Here is a 20324-nt window from a genome sequence, read left to right on the forward strand (position 1 = left end):
ACATTCGAGCACATCCTTTCCATAAAAGTGCGCACCAGGTGCGTGAGAAGAGAGCGTGCTGTCGTCCCCCAACTTTCCCGCGGAGGAAAAGTTTTATCTTAAATCCCAACCCCTTTTGCAGTGAAGAGGTACTCACGCGCAAGAAAATGACAAATGTTTAATTACCGCTTCGTCCGGAGCGTGAATTGAGCCAACAAAACACATTAGGGCGCGATGCTTTCTAAAAAAAGAGAAAGAAATGGAAAATAGGAAACACCGTTTTGAGCCGGGACCGGCAGGAAAATTCCGAAAAATGATACACTTTCATCAGAAAGAAAATAAATTATTAAAAAAAAAGAAAATTCAAGAGGTTTCAAGGGCGGAGAAAGCCCGAGCGTTGAAGAGGGGGGGGTCTAAAATGGTGTGCACGAAAGGGGAAGACGAGGAAGTACCGCGACAACCACTCGCCAAGCCCAGGTCTAGATCTTTCTCATCGCAGGAAATCAATCCTTTCTCTCCTGAAAAGTCACCTACGAATGGACATAACGGACATAATGGACATCCTTAACCTCAAGTTGAATTTCTTTTATTTATATTAATGTTTAGCCTAATTCTTATTATTATTGCTATTGTTCTTTTTATTGATACACAAGTGAATAAATGGTCAACTAAATTTAGAATTGTGCTAAATCAAAGTGTTATTCTAATGTTATGGTTTCTTTAAAAAATGTTTGTTTGACATAATTGTCATAACGCCTTGTCACCTAAAATTCTTGTAATTCGTATGTTATATATAAGTGCGATTATTTATTTTTTTGTTGAAAATATTGTACTGTTTTTTTCATGCTGTTGGCGATCTGCACTGGTTGCATTAGTCTGTAATTATATTTATTTACTTTTTTACTTCTATTTATCTACCAAGTTGGAAATGTAGAAAGCAGTATATGGGCCCCAGTGCATACGAAAATAAACGACATTATTATTATTATAACGAAGCAAAAGGGCGATTCCACGCGTCACGGACTGACCGTCACAATGCGTTTTTGAACTTATAAGAACACACGTAACGCGAACGGACTGACATACAAAACTTTTTCAACTTCCAAATTGCTGCACAATGGTGTGAAGTTTAACTTTGGTTGATACACTGCTTTGTCTTGAAAAATACAGGACTTACGTGACTTAAAATTCACTGTCACGGACTGACAAAAATGAAACGAACTTCCAGCTCAGAGTAAAACCTCTAAGGTTTGCTCTTAAACAAAGAGTGATCAGAGTTTCAGTAAAATACATCTCAGAACTCCAAATGCAAATTTCATAATGCTGCAAAGCCCATTGCAATAACTGATTTTACAGAGGAGTAATTCCTCTTGAAAAGCATCGTCACGGACTGACCAGAAATGTCACGGACTGACTTTTGTGATTCCCTTCTGGTATAAATTTATTCACTGCCAAAAACTTTTACAAAATAACTTCTTTAATTCAAAATAAACAAAACAAATTTGTGCAAAATCCCTTAAAATCATTCAAAATAATGAACGAACCTCAAATTAGAAAAAAATTATTAATACAGTGGCCATAAAAATCAATTAGCGAAATAGATGTTTTTTGTGCCTAGATGACTCATTAAAATTAGTATGTGGCTAAAAACTGTGGTGAGCACATAAAAAAATTTCTCTTATCAGAGACACACGCGACTCATGCTCGGGTCAGCACTTAATAACGAAAGTCTAGACTTTATAGCACAAATTTTGATCCATATCAGAGCCTCCAATCACTTTTTTTATTTAACCAGTCAGTATGACATTTACGTGGAATTGCTCAAAAGCGTTTTTTTTATAAGACAATTTACATATTAACATACACTTATAAACATTAATTAATTTAATTTATATCGTAAAAATAAAAATAATATCTAATAAATAATGTCAAAATCAATCAATTCATTAACATACGCCCGTAGCAAAAATCGAAGTAGAATCTCAATCCTTCGATTTTTTGCTAAACCCTTGAAAAATTCGTAGCTCTTCCTAGTTTGCCATTTTTTAACACAGTGTAACTAAACTCTAAATAAACAAATTTAAAAAAAGCAAAATTCATTTATTGAAATGATACCTAACACCTATGATTCGAATCAAAGGTTAGATGTAAAGAAATAACACAAAAGTATTAACAATGGCCATAACACAGATTTACAGTACTAAGGTCAACACGGTAAATGATAAAAGCAAATATTAGTGGAGAAATGTGCAAATTGGTTTTGAAATATAGGATGATCAGGTGCTTTCTCGGCGTGTCAATTGAGTTAAGTTCTCTCGGGTATCTTGGGTATTTCACCGGGTAATTTTTTTTAAATTTACTGCCAGCGATTCGCCGTTCCACCTTTTTGTTTATTCTTTTTCGCGGAAAAGGAAAACTCGCTATCAATCAGCAGCGGATCCAGGATAGGGACAAGGGGGAGTGTGGGGGCTCTCTTCTCCTGGATATATTCGACAATTTGCCGGCCTCGGTGGCGGCGGGGTAAAGTCCTCGCCTGCCAAGCATGAGGTCGCGGGTTCGAGTCCCGCCAGGGTAAGATCCACTTATCCAGGGCATGGTTGTTCATGTACGTTTCATTGTTGACTTTGTTGTGTACCCCGATTTAAAATGGCCTATGAGAGCTGTATTCGGCGGTTTGACAATAAAATAAAAAAAATAAAATAAAAGTGAAGAAATTTACCCTATTATCTAGAGTAAGTTGGATACCCAAGAGGGGGGGATACCACTAGCCCCTCTATGCTTCCGCAACTGCTACCTTCTACAGGCTTCGATTCTGATTTTTGCGTAAAAAGATTTGATACATTTGACGTCGAAAATGACATAAAGTGCCGAAACCATTTTGGTAGTAGAGTTATATATGAAAAAGTGGAAATTACCATTTTTTGTTTATATTTCATCACGAATATATCGCATTTCCACTACAGTTAGCATGAAACGATTCCGTATGCTGAAAAATCGTAATACATTTATAGTTAAATACCAAAAATGGCCGAAAAGATTTAGCTTTATGTAACATACAACACCACTCTCCATTTAGCTTTTGCGTAAAACACAACTAAGTGCATCTTTTATAATGTTTCATTTCTCCCGATCCCCATCTAGCTCTTTTAACTCCCTGCGGCTATTTTTTCGCCAATGCTTCTGGATCTGCCCAAGGTACTTTTCCCTGGGACTCCCTCCCTGGGATGCATCCATCAATTTGCTAAGTTTTCCATCATTTTATTGCTAATCTTTTTTGCACACCAAACCGGCCTTCTTAAAAACCCAAAACCGAGCGAACGAGGAAAGCGACTCAAAGAGAGTCCATCCTCGGCTCCAGCGTATTCCACTCTGAACCACTTCCGTGTCTACAGCGGAGAGAAGTCTCCTCGCTGAAAGGGGGAGGGGGAGGGGGCGGGCGACGTCATAGCGGAAGGATGAGGGAAGAGAGAGGGGGTGGGGGAACCCTACCCACCCCATCCCCACCGCACCGAAAGGGGTTGGAGGGAGGGGGGGGGAGCGCGTCTCCTGCCATTGGCCGCCTTCAAAGTGGGGCGCCATACACCGTGGTAGTAGTGAGGGTCTTCTTCGCCAGCCACGGCAGAGGTGGTTGTACTGTGCCTGTCGGCGGTGCCCCGAAGGCCTTTCTATCTATCATTGGAGATTACCCGCGCGCTCTCGAGTGAACAACAACACAGTCAGTCAGTCTTCTTACTCTTCTTCTGCTCCACGGCCGGAGTTGGTGCAGTGCTTGGGGATCGACGCACCCGGAAGGAACTAAGCCAGCAGTCACGCCCGTGTTCTCCTCCTTGTTGTTCGAGTTGTTTGTTTGTTGGTTCGTTACCATGGCGACGACGAAGTGGGCGGCAGCGTGTGCGGCTGCCCTCATGTTTTTGACGGCGGCGCTCGCCGCGGAAGACGCGGGTCGCGACGGCTGGGCGCCGGCGACGTCGCCTCCTGCGGCGCCCTATCCAGGAGGTCTCGGCGCCGCCGCGCCGACGGTTGATTACGCCAGTCTGGAGAGCGGACGCCGGCGGGTGCACGGAACGCAAGGGGTAAGCGATATACGAAGGATAAAAAATACACCAATAACTTCTTTCCCTCACGGCGGTTACCGCGGGATTTCGTTCAAGGTTGTCAGGGTGTTGTTGACTCCACGCAGCTGACTCGCACCGCTACCGATGCAGGAAGTGTTCGCCGTGGTTTTTTTAAGTGCAGCTTTGCTGTCTGGGAAACGGAGAATTAAGATCGTCGATACTTGCTGCTAGTAACAATGATTCTAGGAAGTGTTCAATGGATTACAGAGCGTTCGATATGCGAGCCTCAAATGGCTGTAAGCACCTCCTCTGCATGAATAGAGTGGCTTCCGGGTCGATCTGGTGGACTTCTAACTCACTGTAAATTAAAACTTTATGACAATTTTTACAAAAAAGTTTTTATTTATACGACCGGTTTCAATACTCCATTTTGTATTACTCATAGGCGAAGACAATGCAAAATGTATTGAAACCGGTAGTATGTATTAAAACTGCCGGCGGATAATTGCCAGGGAGTTTTAATTTACGACACCACCTCCGCCAAACCTCATTAAAGCAAACACTAAAAAGCATTTTATATAGCCTCCGAAGCACTTCTACGGTGTGGAAATATGGAGGATTAAGAATAGAGAAGACTGGAAACGTTCGAAATGTGTGAGTGGTAGACAAAGGTGAAGGAGAAGCGGACGGAGAGGAGGATTAACGAAGAAGTGCTGGTGGTGAGAAGTGGTAGCTTCTCGTTGAGATAAGGAGGAGATGAAAGGTATGGATGGAGCGAGTACTTAGCGGGAAGGGGATGTTGAAAACAGTGCTAGAGGGTAGAATATTGGGTAAACGAGGGAGAGGAAGGAAAAGAATAGGATTTTTAGATAGAATGAAAGGGAGTAGGCGCTATTGTGAATTGCAGAAGGAAGTCCATGAAGGGAGGGGAAACTGCTAAAATACTACGCTAATGCTCTATGCAAACCTACCTTAATCGGTAGAATACTTTAATAATAGGTAGAGATACGTGAAAATCGCACTTTCATTTTTATTTTATCGCACTTTCAATAACAGTTTATCGCATTTTGTAGCGTCTATTTTTTATTTTCATAATGTGGTAGATGACGATAAAATGTAGTGAAACACAGTTATACGATAAAATACAGAACATTTTAAATAATTATGTTTTAGAACATTAATAAATTAAGGAACAAGACTTATAGTGGCGGAGGTGTTAGCTTGCCCGCGCCCACTTGTAGTTCGCGGCCACGTAGAGTCCCAGCCAACTAGTAGCTGCGCAGTCGCTCACATGCTTTAAGCGGTGAGTGTCGGCGGAGCATTTAAACTGCGCTCCGCACAAAATGTACGAATTTTGCCGTCGAAAATTTGCGTAAAAATATTATAAAAGTCCAGTCATCGCATCTATGTCGCATTTATTTGCGCACATCGCATCTAGATCGCATTTGCGATTTTCACGCAACTCTAATAATAGGTGCGACCCTGGGCGATTGGCCGGGTCATCGGATTTATCCCAGGTAGTCGAGGCAAAGGAAAAACTTTCGGGGCGGGAGTTAAAGCCCCTGAAACCCACCAATTGCTAGGACTCAACACACAGTATAACCCATTTCGCTTCAGAATGACTCGTGAGGGATCGGCTTCGTGTAGTGGCAGGAGTGCTGTCTTCCCACTCTATGGACACGGGTTCTAATACTGGCGGTATAATTCTAATCAAATAACAATCTTTTATCGAAAATGTGGCTCTACATCATGATTACGTATATCAGCATCAGTCATCACTGTGTGAACATTATTTATACGCTAAATGTGTGAATTTCTGACGCGGGAACAGTGACTATCTAGATTTGGTAATACTATATCGATGGCTAAGTTCTAACAACACGTATCTCAAAACAGCAACTTTTCAAGAAAGCACAATAAATATTATTTTGTTTTACTTGCACACTGAAATTAAAAAAGCAAAAGTTAAAAAAATTGAAAAAGAAGCATTCATTTGCAAACAAAGAGTTGTTTTTTGCTTGTATTTCATTTTTTTATCATTATTACACTTTAAACTCTATTGTTTCAGGCTTAACTTTGTGAAAATCCATTGTAAACAATAAAAAGTTATGGTACTTTTTCACACAAAAAACTATATAAAAAATTAAAATAAAAAATAACTTTAAAATAACTATTAAAATAACTATAAAAATAACGATTTCAGTACCTGAAGATGTCGCCTCTGCGACGAAATCGGTCGTCTTAAATAAATAGTGAGAAAAAGTACCATAGCTTTTTATTGTTTATTACACTTTGTTTAAGATACCAGTCTCAAACCAGCCGAATTTGAGATACGTGTTGTTAGAACTTTGCCATAGTGTTCAAGGTGTTTTTCTGCGCCCGATACGATCTCAAGTGAGTTAAAAATCTCTGGCTCTGAATACCTGGGAAGGCTACCCGGGTTTTCAACCGGGTCAAAGTCGACATTATGGCTCCCGACGTTTCGGTAACCGAGTGGGTTTTTGAACGTCAGGGCCAATGTGAGGTCCGTGCGATAGCCCGATATTTATATTCATTCTCGGTCGTGACTTCTTCTCTTAAAATACACTTTATACACGTCAGCACAAAGACAACATTTATCAGGTAGGACACCTAAGTAACCATCCAAGACACTGTGAGCCGCGAAAACACCAGAGAATAATTTAAGAGCATAGCGTAAGAACCCGAAAATGAAAAATAAGTAAGCAAAATATTTAAGTGTACCGGGACTAGCCGCGGTGATAACTTTTGCGGAGTCACCCGCAATGCACAAATTGTGCGGAAAATCCACAGAGGAAAAATCATCCGCCTTGACCGGGATTCGAACCCGGATCCCTCGATTTCTGGTTAAATTAAAACTTACCCCGATTTCCGGCTGTGGCGCCATGCGCACGACCTGGACTGATAGTCGTATAATATGCTCGGCAGTCCATACCACCTTGTCCGGTATAGTCCACAAATTTCCACAGAGGAGAATGACGCCTCGGTAGCTTAACTGGCTAAAGAACTCGGCCGGAAATCGAGGGATCTGTGTTCGAATCCCGGTCAGGGCGAATGATTTTTCCTCTGTGGATTTTTCGCACAATTTAAGCAAAATAATTATAGCTGGCATTGTTGAAAATTTATGTTCAACCATTCGAGATCAAGAACCATCATTTGATTCTCAAGTTTCACGAAAATTCACCTTCAGACATAATCTGATACTTACATTCACATCTTCAATTCCCCATGATTTATTTGAGCTGCCATGGTTTTGACGTGGAGCGCCATAATGTAGAACTAACACAGGCACAAAAAAGTAATGCACCCATTACAGAATTACGATCGTCGATACTTGCTGCTCGTAAAAATGCCTCCAGGAAGTGTTCAATAGATTACAGAGAGTTTGAAGCGAGCCTAAAATGACTCAAAGCAGCTCCTATGCGTGTACTGGAACATACTGTGAGTTAGTGTATGTGCTAGGCCCTAATGAAGACGTACCACGTCAAAACCATGGTCATTTAAATTTAAAAGATGACTTAAACACGCTTTTAACTTAAAATTTACGTTTAGGAAATATGCTAGTGCAGTTGTCCCCGGCGTGACTGGGTGAAATTTACAGAAATCATTGTAAATGAAAACTTACGATTTCCTATAGGAAAATCTGAGAGTAAGGAGTATATTTTTGCATAACAATGAAATTTCCACAAATACACGAAGCCCCTCCCCCTCTTTACCAGTAGATATTGTAATTTTGGACAATAATTTCAGCCAGTGGGGTAACTATGGGGACGATGAGGGGATAGATCCCCCCTCAAAGCCTCAGAGAAATATAAAAAAATTATTTAAAACTATTGTCTTGTTTTGACATATAATAACTGCATCAGCTCAAAGATAATTGTTAGTGCCAAAATTATGTGAAATGTATTAGATAATTAATTTTTTTCTTCTTATCTTGACCTCGTTTGATACATGGTAAAATAGTTCTCGGAGTATAGGTCAAATGTATGTGATGCACAAAAGTTTAACCCAACGTTTCAGTTTATTTTAAACTATCACCAGGGCTTACATTTGCACATATTTATTGATATTGAAAATAAATATCAATAAATATGGTCAAAGCTGATGATAGTTTAAAATAAACTGAGACATTGGCTTTAACTTTTTTTTGAGGGGGGGAAGAGATTGCCCGGGGGGTCGCCATTCCTGGCAATCTCATCCCCCCCCTCAATGCATATTACTAGTTACGCCACTGATTTTTAATCAGACATTGTTGAAAATTTACGTCTCACTATGCGATTGCAAGTTCAACTCCACTCCGAGGGTGATAGCGACCGAAGGGGGATAGCGACCTTGAAAAAAGACCTAGAGTTGAACCTTGATTTCAAACAGCGATGAGGAACCAGCGTAAAATCAACAGCGTTGGATAATTTCACCAGTCTCAGCACTTAATTTTCTATGAAAGCCGCCACTGAAATGTGAACACGCTATAAGTGCTCCATGCATCGATAATGTATTGCAAATTTCCTCCATAAACATTTCCTCGCCCAATCCTTGGCGCCCGAAGACATTTATTTGCCTACCACAATAACGGAATAGCCGACGGCAGCCGCGGAAACTCGGCCGATAGCGAGCTTCGGAACACGAACCGCATGGGAGAGAATAAATGTCGGCTTCTGGAGGAATTAAGCCAAGGGCTGGAAGGCATTGTTCAATGCCGGAACAATGATAGCGCTTAACGGTGGTGCTAAGTGTTTTTCCTCTCGTAGTAAAGGCATCTGACCTAGTGAAAACATTCGGAATGGAACGGTTGAAAGATATCGTGTCGATCGTATCAGATGCGAAAAAAAACAGGGTGTGGTGGCTATAGGACTCCCCACCCAGTAGGTACCGGTTCAATTCCCGGCAGTGGCTGATATTATATGAAATAATTGTGGCAGAGATTTTAATAGATTTGTGGAGGGCACAAAGAGTACAACACACCGTCCGTAGAATGGGACGTTAAGTCGTGGTCCCTTCGGCGCCTTTCGTTAAGAGAAGGCTAATGCCGACGCCGGGTTTCTCTCCATCCTTCCTTCATTCCCAACCCTTGACACAAATGGCAAAATAATTAGCAATTATAATAGTCTTGGAGTATAGATTAGAGAAATGAAATGCAAAATGTTTGCCGACGTTTCGATATTTTCTTACGCCTTCATCAGGGCTACGAATAATGGTTACAATAAATTAATACATGAATAGTTTGAGGCGTGGCTCGTGAAATTCCTTCGTTTTAAATAAAAATACCATAAATTTCGTAATCATAAATAACTACATTTAAAAACAGAGAAAAATATGCAAAACTGAAGAAAAGTTTCTCGGGTTTTCCACGGGTTGATGTTTTTCATGTCTCCCGACGTTTCGAGCAGCGACTTGCTCTCTATCCTCAGGGGATCATCTGAAGATCCCCTATTAATTTCCCCATCAAGAAGTGCATCCAGAAGATTCCCTGAGGATGGACAGCAAGTCGCTGATCGAAACGTCCGTAGACATGGAAAACATCAACCGGTGAAAAACCCGAGAAACTTTACTGCACCTGATACGCCGGGAAAACCCAAGATCATACATATGCAAAACTGTTTCTAATTAAATTGAATTAACAATTTAAATTGGAGCGTCCGGGAATAGATAATTTTTTCTGAACTCTGCCATAAGAACACCAATGGAAATGCATTCCCTATGCTTCTCGTACGCCTTATAAATTAAAGTGGGGTGGTTCATTTACCATTTGTCTGGTTATTTTCCCCTTAGATACAATAATTCATTTATGTTTTAAATTGAAGGGATTCACCCCATAAAATAAGCCAATGGAATATCTTTAATTGTACAATGTTTCTCTAACTCTGACATGAGAATACATTAAGAAGTAACGTAATTTTTTGTTGATTTTTGTAAATTATTTCTTACAAATCGGTTTTAAATATATAGCTTTTTCCTAGTAGATAACTATCTTAAATAAAATTGAATTAGCACATGAAATGAGGCGTGAAGCAAGACATAAAATTTAAACTTTATTGATCCCTGCCATGAGAAAATATTTGGATTTCCCTCGCTTTGCGTAGGCATTCTAAATAGTAGTGGGGTAGGTAATTGTGCCGAGACGAGTATATTAGTGGCTACGATCAATCATACGGAAGCAAAGCCTCTTGAGGGAATGTAAACAAAACACGTTCAACGTGGTCGCGCTGTAAACAAAAACGAAGGCCAACAATAACAACCCAAATTTCAGTATAGCTATGGGCAAGAACCCTACATGGCTATGGGGAATGCAGCAAACAGAGAAGAGAAATCTAAAATATTACGCGAAATATTCATGCAACTGAATGGAAATCACATTCCCAATTTCGATGTCCACAGCACAAGTTGATCGGAAAATGAAAGCAGTGAATGAAAGGTGACGGGTGAATTTAAAACAATGGAATTCTTAGCTTTAAATAAGTGAACAGCTTATTGAAAGCTTAAATAAAAACCTGATACAATAAAATACAAATTAAGAATTAACAACTAATCAATTAATAAATAAGCCATTTTTCTGAATCCGTGCAGCTGGTAACATAAAAGAATTTGTTGTATGGTCCACTGAATTGTATTAATAAGGTTCAAACAATTTCATTACCATAGGTGGTTTTCAACGTAGCGAAATTTTTCTTAAAAATGTTATAATCTGTCGAAACTTTGCGTTTGCCAAAGCCAAACGTTTGCGATTACATGAGTTCTGGATTCATATTTTATGTAAATGAAACTGTGCATACTACGGAAATCACCTCAATCGATGTACTGAGGATATTTAAAGAGATTTATTATTTACATTCCTCATTATATTGAGTTATTTGAGTTTAGAATATAAGAAGCATTACTCTTACATTTTACTCAGAATTACATTTTTTTACGCTTCCATCGAATATCACCTAGAAAGAGATACGTACCACCTCGCCGGCAATGTAATGAGGATGCCACACCACAGCAGGTTTAAAAAAAACCAACCACGCGCGAACTTCACAACCACAATCTCAAAAATCAGCGCTGACACATTTGGCGGGTTTCCTGCGGCGGAAGTTTGGAGGTGGGGTGGGGTGCTCTGCCAGACGTGGTGGCGAAAAAGATGAAGGAATTCCGAGGCGTGGGAAAAATCACTCACCGCCACTGCGCAAGGAGAAATTGCGAAAAATTCGGTGGGTCGGAAGAGAAAAAGTCGAATTACATCGTTAATGTCCATGGAGTCCATTAAAAGAACTAACGGAACTGACTAATTTCACACGATTTAATTTTTAACTGCGTTCGAAATTCTATTGCACGAAAAAATTACGCAAAAAAAAACTCAATCAAAGGACCACACTAGTGATCGTAAGTACGCAGGTATAATGAGTTTCAAACCTAAAATACGAGCAGAAAGGAAATATGTTAGAGCAAGGACTCATTACTCTGAGAGACAATTATCCTCAATGCAATGAAAATGGAGTGATGCATTGGAAGTTTCAAATTCTCCGTTATTAAATTTCTCTCGCATTTCAACGGATCCATTATAATTTATCGGGCATTAAGTAATTTTAATAATTAATTTAAATGCTTTGGATTCAATTTAACGATAAAATTGCGAAAAAAAAAGAAGTTTGATCTTAGGACCAACATTGTGATCCTAAGTCATCATCATCATTAGTCAACAATCCTAAGATTGGTTTGACGCAGCTCTCCATTTCTCTCTCCTATCCGCTAATCTTTTCATAGCCACATATTTCTTCTCTTTTACATCCTTTATAACTTGTCCTATATAACTCATACTGGGTAACTTGCCCTTTTTCCCTTCCACTTGACCTTCAAGTATTGTCTACATCAGACCATCGTGCCTCAAAATGTGGCCAACTAAGTTGTCCCTTCTTCTGCTTAATGTTTTTAGGAGGTTTCTCTTTTCTCCCACTCTTCTTAGCACTTCCTCGTTACTAATACGGTCAATCCATTTGTGATACGGAAGTATAATCGAGTTTCAAACTTAAAATAGAACAGAAAGGAAATATTCTCGAGCAATGACTCCGAGAGAAAGTAATCCTTAACGCATTAAGTGAGACATTATAGTTTAAAAGTCTACGTTATTATATTTGCGATCCATTCGAATTTGTCTCGCACATCCACTGGAACATAGAGTTTAGTAAAGTTGGAACTAGAGTTTAATAAAGCTCCACTATGGCCATTAATTTCTGTTGGAAAATACACAAACACAAAATAGAGACTCAAACGTATATTTTAAACAAGAAGACAGAACGAACAGTGTTATTGAACTTGGAGTACATTGGGTCACATCCGTTAGGGAGGGATAGTAATGAGTCATAGTAACAACACAAAATTCCGTCATTAGTGAATACAGCATTTGCTCACTTTTGGGAAGCCAAATAAAAAAAAAACTCTACCACTCGAAAACGATAAATTTTTAATACCATCCCCATAGCTCATTTATCATTCATGATTAAAATCATAAATTTTGCAATGGCGCTAAAACACATTACCTACATGTTTTTACACGTGACGTCAGCTTGCACACATGAGATAGAGTTTGCTAATATATGTGCTTCTTATCCGGCAAATTGTTTGCATTAAGTGTCTTCTCGGGGTTTTCACCGATTCAATTGGTTGTACATCCCCAAGGGTTCAACGAACGACGTCCACTGTCCTTGGGGTGAATGAGTACTTCACAGAAAAAAAACGTTGAGATGAAGCAATAAACAATAACAACAATCAGGTCACTCATAATCGGCCGAAATTTTCAGGGTAAATCGGATGAAAAGGAGAAATTCTATCATATTTTATGTAATTTAAAAAGTGATTACACGGACTGCAAAGTTTGTACCTCAAGTCTCGATAAAAAGTATTCTTATCAAGTATGATCTCAATGGCTACCTTTACAAGCCTGTCCCAGAAGTGATATAAGAAGTGATATATAATAGAGCGATATAACCACTGTCTTTATGTGGAATCATGAAGTCTACGTAGTATTTCAACGGATCAAAGCGCTACTATATCTTAAATTTCAATAATGAATCAATGAATAATTATACTACAGAAAGACCCGGAATACATAATAATAACATGAATAACGACAGATTAATTTGGCGCAATCCAATTTTATCTTGTGGTTCCTTTAAGTACTATTTTTAGCTTTTTTCATAGATTTTGCTCATTGGCATTTGTTTATTTTTGTTTCTTATAACTAGCGATACTAATTGCTCTTCGGATATATCTCAAAGAAGTGAACGTTCGATAATTTACAACTACTTGGATTAAAGTTAGTTCGATAATTTCTTTATGACGGAGGAAAGTACTTCATCAAAGGGTATTCCACGCATGAATATCTGGAGGGAGTAGTATTTGTCTACTCCACGGTTTACAAGGGCGAGTACTTTTTACCTCGAGAAAGGTTATCGCAAGCGTAGGCATCAACCCCTAATAAGAAAGAAAGTGGTTGATTGCCACTCGAGGGGATTTTTATGACGATGCCATCTCTGTGATTGCATTTGCGCTGCCGTGAAGTTCAATACTAAGTGAGTGCAGCACTTTATCGATACAGAAAACATCTGCCCTACTATTACTAAGCTGGGAAGGGAGTGAGAGAAAGCTGACGTCACTCAGCGAAGACTCAAAGGCACGGCGATTAGGTATCAATATTGACGACATGATAACTAAGCAAATCAAAAGTTAAATTAAAAATTTACTCGACTAAAAACGATCTACAGTCTAGCCGGCGAGAGTTTTCCGATGGCACTTTAAAAGGAGGAGCGGAGAACCCTGCGCCAACGTGGTTTGCAACCAATCGCTGTCGCCCAAATGCACCTCACACCCTCGCCTAGTCATACAACGTTGTCACATGCGCATGAAGCACTGAAACAAGCCTGAACCACCAAAACAAGCCTTTTCTGCGAATCGCCAAAATAAAGGAATCTTCCTTTGGATCCTTCACGCTCATTGTCCCTTCTGGCTGCTTTCTTCACGGAACCCTTTGGTTTACATGTGATGTGGGCGTTTCCCTTCCTTACCTGGCAGCCTTGCCCCCTACCCCTTCTAGCTGTCAACAGACAACTCTCGGCGGCCGGACTGTAGCTTTAATCATGTAGACCTCCTAAAATCACATGCCACCCACATTCAAGTACCGATAGAAAAACTACAGGAATCGGCTCGTTCGCCATTTTTTTAATAATTGTCGATTTCGATGGAGTTTGAAAATTAAAGAGACCCTTATCTAAGTTCAACAGATTCAGGCTTCAATTGGTGGAAGTTAGACATGCTTAAATAAATAAAAGATCGTAGCACTTTTCCACAAGATTTTTTAATGCGTACAACGCGTTTCGGCTCCCTGAACAATCATCTGAAAACAACCAGATGATGGCTCAGTGAGCCGAAACGCGTTGTACGCATTAAAAAATCTTGTGGAAAAGTGCTATGATCTTTTATTTAAGACCCTTATCTTATGAATCATTTCCAAAACATAATTCTGTTCCGTTTCAATTCCTCTCTTTCAAACTAAAAATTGGAGTAGTTATCAGGCTAATAGAGCTATATAACCACTCTCTTTTTGTGGAATCATGAAGTCTACGTAGCATGTCAACGGATCAAAGCGCTACTATATCTTTAACTTCAATAATGAATCTATGAATAATTATGCTACAGAAAGACCCGGAATACATAATAATAACATAAATAACACAAAAAAATAAATAATATCATAAATAACATAAATAATAAAATAAAATTGCCCGACTCGACGGCGGCGTGGTAAAATCCTCGTCTGCTAAACAAGAGGTCGCGTGTTCGAGTCCCGCCTGGGTAGGTTTTCCCTATCCAGGGCATGGTTTTTCGAGCACGTTTAGTTGTTAACTTGTTGAAAACCCCCGATTTAAAGGCCAATTCGAACTGCTTTCATTGGCATGGGAATAAATTAATATATAAAATTCCTCTACTACCTTAGTAGTAATTGCTTCGTCAAAATAGAGTATTTGCAGACGCGAGGTATTTCCAAAAATTTTATTTATTTCAATTAGGGATGGACGGATCCAGGATTTTTTTCGGATCCATATTCGGATCGGATCCTTGATTTTCGGAGCCAGATCGGATATTTTCGGAATATTGTGCATTTTCAAATTCCTGCTATTAAACGAAGTTTTCAAGTTTATTCTGGGTACGTACAATCGAAGGAATGCTTTTTAGATTTTCATACGCATTTTAATATTTTTACAAATTAAAAATCATTTTTATAGACTTTCAAGTTGTTATTTTTAAACATCTTTACATGCTCAGGACCTAAACTGTTACGCTTGGGTTTGGAAATGAAAATAGGAGAAATCTTCGGATAAACCACTGACCAGTGGCGTAGGACAAGAATCGCATCCGACGGCACATTCGAAGAGAGAATCGGAACTCTTTCACCCCTTACTGCATTCACTGAAGCTATTATTAAAAATTTCGGAACCAGATCCGATGTCTTCCGCGACTTTGGATCCGATGTATCCGATGAAGGGCAATATCCGCGGATATTTGGATCCGAGGTATCCGATCCGACCATCCCTAATTTCAATTTAAACGTCCAATGTTTAATAATGCAGCGATACTTACTAAGTGCAACTTTCGGATGACGCCGTGAAGAGATGCTGTTGAGTGAAGTCGGTTGTTTTTCTCCTAAAAATGCGAAGGTCGTCTCCCAGGGTACGGCCCGTTAGTCTCGCTCGCTTGCCGCTGTGGAGGCCACCAGGCCAACCCACCCACCGCAGTCCCACGGGGTCAAACGCAGCGAACGAGGAACGCGGTCTTAATCACCTAAGACGCATTGAGTGAGGCTTAGGGAGGCTAAAGTGCAGGTCATTGAGTGCTCATTTCAATTTCATTAACTAATGATTCGTACGTAGTTAAATCAGTCACTTCTGTGAACCCGTGTAACTGGTAATACAACGACATAAATTGTTGTGTGGTCCATAGAATTTTATTGTAATTAAATGTTTTCAAACCTAACGTTTGCCAAATACAACCGTTTGCGATAATATGAATTTTATCTAAATGCAACTGTGCATGCCGCAGAATTCCCCTCAATCGCTGTGCTAAGTATCTATAACGAGAATTTTTATCATTTTATTCGTTATTATTAGGGATGGTCGGATCGGATACCTCGGATCCAAATATCCGCGGGTATTGCCCTTCATCGGATACATCGGATCCAAAGTCGCGGAAGACATCGGATCTGGATTCGAAATTTTAAATAATAGCTTCAGTGAATGCAAATGAAATAAGGGTGGCAAGAGTTCCGATTCTCTCTTCGAATGCGCCGTTGCATGTGATTCCTGTCCTACTATTGAACCGTTTTGTTTGAAAGCTCTTGCAGAGGTTGCGTAGGAGAATTTCAACCGTGGAAAATAAAAAAGGCAAAATACGACTGGCACATAAGGTGACTCTTCCCAAGAGATTGAACAATCATCGGGGGAATCTCAGCGTCAGGAATTTGAAAATGCATTTGGATCCGAAAATATCCGAACCGAAAGATCCGGCTCCGAAAATCAACATCGGTTTGATGCAGCTCTCCACTCAATTCTCCTATTGGTTAATCTTTTCACACCTACGTATTAATTCTCTTTCACATCTTTCTTTACCTGTTTCATATATTTTGTTCTATAGGTCTTCCTCTTCCGTTCTTGCCATCCCCTTGTTCCTCGAACATTATCTTCATCAGGCCATCATGACGCTAGATGTGGCCTGTAAGGTCATTTTGTTTTCTTATAAGTGTTTTCATGAGACTTCTCTTCACTCCTAGTCTTTGTAAAGGCCGTTTTACACGGTACACGGAATTGCGCAGACTGACATACGTGCGAAGGCGCAATCAAAATTGCGTCGTGTAAATCGGTGCATTGCTAGAACACATGCGAGAATGCGTGGATGCGAGACGGCAAAATAGCCCGTTCTAATTTCGTTCATGCATTCGCGCAATTCCACGCCATTTTAGAAATAAATGCATCTCTAGCCTGCGCAATTCCGTGCCCCGTGTAAGATGGACTTAAGAATTCCTCATTACTTACCACGTTGATCCATTTGATCTTCATCATTCTTCTGTAGCACCACATTTCGAGGTCCTCTATCCTTGCTTTCTCCGCTGCTGTCATTGTTCCTACCTCACTTCCGTTGATAATCATTCTCCAAATGTTAGTTTTAATAAATCGTTTCCTGACTTTCAAGTTTAAATTTGAATTTAAATAAAACATTTGAGTTTCACGACGATATTTTCAGTACATTCATATGTGTCAGAAATATTGATATATATCTTACATGACTACCATTGAAGGTTGTGAGCGATTAATTTCAAGCGTGATCGCTGATCCCCACTCTGATTCCGACTGACTTCTCGACTCGATATCTGCATTGGCCTTCCTCCCTCGTGGTCTTCCAGCAGCTGGAGTGCGCTACACCCTCGCCCTGTCTGCCGCCTCCGTCCTGGAATATAACGGCCAAAGCGAAGTCGTGGGAATCCTCGCCCCGTTTCAATTCAAAGCGGCGGCCGGTGACAGTGCTATCTCGGGGGAACCGTCTTTGACGCACACCGCTATGCAACGCCCCCGCCGCCCCTCTTCATTTCCTCTTCCCCATACTCACTCATTTGCCCCAGCCTTTATTTTTGCCGCTTGAGTAATTCCGACGCGGCCTGGTTGTGGATTCCCATCGTATAAATCCGCATGAGAATTCTTTTTAGATAATTACAAATATAGTTTTAATTGACTTCTTATTAATTTTTTCGATACTTGTAAATTAATCGTCTTTTAAATAATTTTAATAAAGCAAAATACTCGGAGAAAGTTTCTGTAATTTAGATTTAGTTAATTATTTTTTTCCTTTATCTTGACCTCGTTTAATTCATAAAATAGTACTTGGAGTGTAGGTCAATATATGTTATGCAAAAAAGTTTTAGCCAACGTTTCTGTTCACTTTAAACCATCATCAGGGCTTAATTTTGTACATATTTATTGGTAAATATTGGTAAATAAATATGTACAAAGAAAAAATATGTACAATAAATGTTTTATGATAAATATGTACAATAAATATGTTTTATTTATCAATAAATGTGTACAAAGTTAAGCCCTGATGATAGTTTAAAATAAACAGAAACGTTGGCTAAAACTTTTTTTGCATAACATACATTGACCTACACTCCAAGAACTATTTTAACATGATATAGTTAATGGTAAAAATTGCCGATAAGCTGTCATAACAGAGACAGAGTTTCTTGTAAATATGAGAAGGGTAATGGGTGTATATGAGCTGAAAATACGCACTAAAAAAAGCTTAGATATTAGTATTGATAAGCGAAGAAGTCAAGACTTATATTAATCGTGATACCAGATTAAGTCTCATCAATAGTTAGACAACTATAATAAATCGCATAAAAAATTTAAGGGAAGTACAGTTAATAATAAAAATAACGCCGATCAGCCAATCAGGCGACAGATAAACTTAAATGTTGAGCCTGAGCGATGATAAATTCAATTCAGACTGAAATCTGACAGACGTCTTCAAAATGTTAAGCAAGTCGTTTGCCGAAACGTCGCGATAATGAGGCCAAAAAAAATGTTACACAACCCGAGAAGACTTCATTAAGATTTTTATTGATCTCTGCATTCTCTTCGACCTGAAGACGCTGACTGCAATGCCAGCGAAACTGTTGTCGCCAAAACACAACGGACGCGGTGAAAACCCGAAGAGAATTCAGAGATCATCTAATCAACGCCGCGAAAATCTTCGAACCTACAAGATTTTTATTGAATTACCGGAGTTTATTCAGGCTTCGGGAATCGATGGAAAATATGTATGCCGTAACGGCCGCACCTTTGGTAGAATTCCGGATTCCACAAGACTAGGAATCTAAGAGTTCAAAGAGCCAAAATTCTTTGCTGGTGGTCGGAGGTGTCAAGAATTGAGCTGAAAGACCGACCGACGCATTGGAAAATCTCGGAACATCGTAAAGAAATCCCAAACCTTTAATTTTCTCCTCAAAGCACCCGCACGGCAACAGAATGATGACGGTGAGTTCGCAAAAACTATTAGCCAAACCCAGCGATCGTAAAAGACTTCCCCAGTTGATGTTGGCGTGATCTACCGCTGAGGGAGAGACGAAGGGGACCTTTCAAATCTGTCGGTCCATTAGCGAGAAACAATGTCATTATATAATAGTTAAGGTACAACGTAAAAACTTGGGCGTCATAAAAATCGTTTAATTTTTCATTAGAAATATTAGGCTAATCCAAGGTTAACTGAAATTAAAATTACATCACAAATGCAATTATAGAAACACCTGAGTGGCTGTGATTTAGATTAGATTATCTCGTTTAACGGGACTTGGACAGAGTTTGGGTTAGTCATAGAATCAAGGCGAGATGTATCCCTGGAAAATACTACTGATATCAACGTATAAAACGTATTAAAAACTACAAGTACTCCGCACAAATGCCCGTATAATCCGGCTTATGAACAGGATATGTTCCGAAGATTTGGTCGTGGGTCAGATTGTTCGGAAGTCCGAATGATAAATATGTACCTACAGGCTACGGGCCAAAATCTAGCATAAAATGTTATTTTGCCAACGAACGTATATGAGCTCAGTGAAGTATCATACATATTTTTGTACATTCGATATGTGAAGTACACGAATTTTTAAAATTCGTTTCGTAAACTTAACGTATTTTTTTATGATGCACAAGGTTAAGAAAAAGACTTCGCTGTTCCACAAAATAAAATATATTTGCGACCGGTTTCGATACAGCGTATCATCATCAGATGTATCGAAAGCGGTCGCAAATATATTTTATTTTGTGGAACAGCGAGGTCTTTTTCTTAACCTTGTGCATCATGAAGGAGTTCCACCATGTTACGCCAACCACCATCGCATTTCGCAAGTATTTTTTTATATAGAAACTTAAATTTTTCCTTTGAAATAATGCAATGCAAAACAATACCGACGAAAATTTGGTACCACATTCTATCCTTGAAGACGATGGCGGAATTAGCCGTTGAAACATTAGGTTCATACAAGGTGTGTTAAGAAAATTTCGGTAATCATCATCATCTTGTGGTGTTCTGCCCGTCGGCAGGTCCCCCGCGCAAATGCTGTCTCCATTCTCTCCTGTCTCCGGCCATCTCCTTGAAGACTCCACATCTTCCAATTTTAACGTTGTCAATGAACTTCAGCCTTCCCCTTCTCCTTCTTCTGATCCCTTCCACCGTTCCCTCCAAAGCTAT

At 39.6% G+C, this 20324-nt stretch overlaps 1 protein-coding gene across 1 annotated transcript in view; it reads left to right on the forward strand.

Moving 5' to 3' along the window:
• The first annotated feature begins 3606 nt into the window (after positions 1–3606).
• LOC124166890 overlaps positions 3607–20324 on the forward strand; it is a 230063-nt gene continuing 213345 nt past the window's right edge. Inside the window, exon 1 of the mRNA XM_046544604.1 lies at positions 3607–4052. Coding sequence (XP_046400560.1) covers positions 3843–4052 — 210 coding nt within the window. The 5' untranslated portion in view covers positions 3607–3842. The remainder of the gene's footprint in view (positions 4053–20324) is intronic.

This window comes from Ischnura elegans, chromosome 10 (assembly GCF_921293095.1).
Source record: "Ischnura elegans chromosome 10, ioIscEleg1.1, whole genome shotgun sequence".
Taxonomy (NCBI): Eukaryota; Metazoa; Arthropoda; class Insecta; order Odonata; family Coenagrionidae; genus Ischnura; species Ischnura elegans.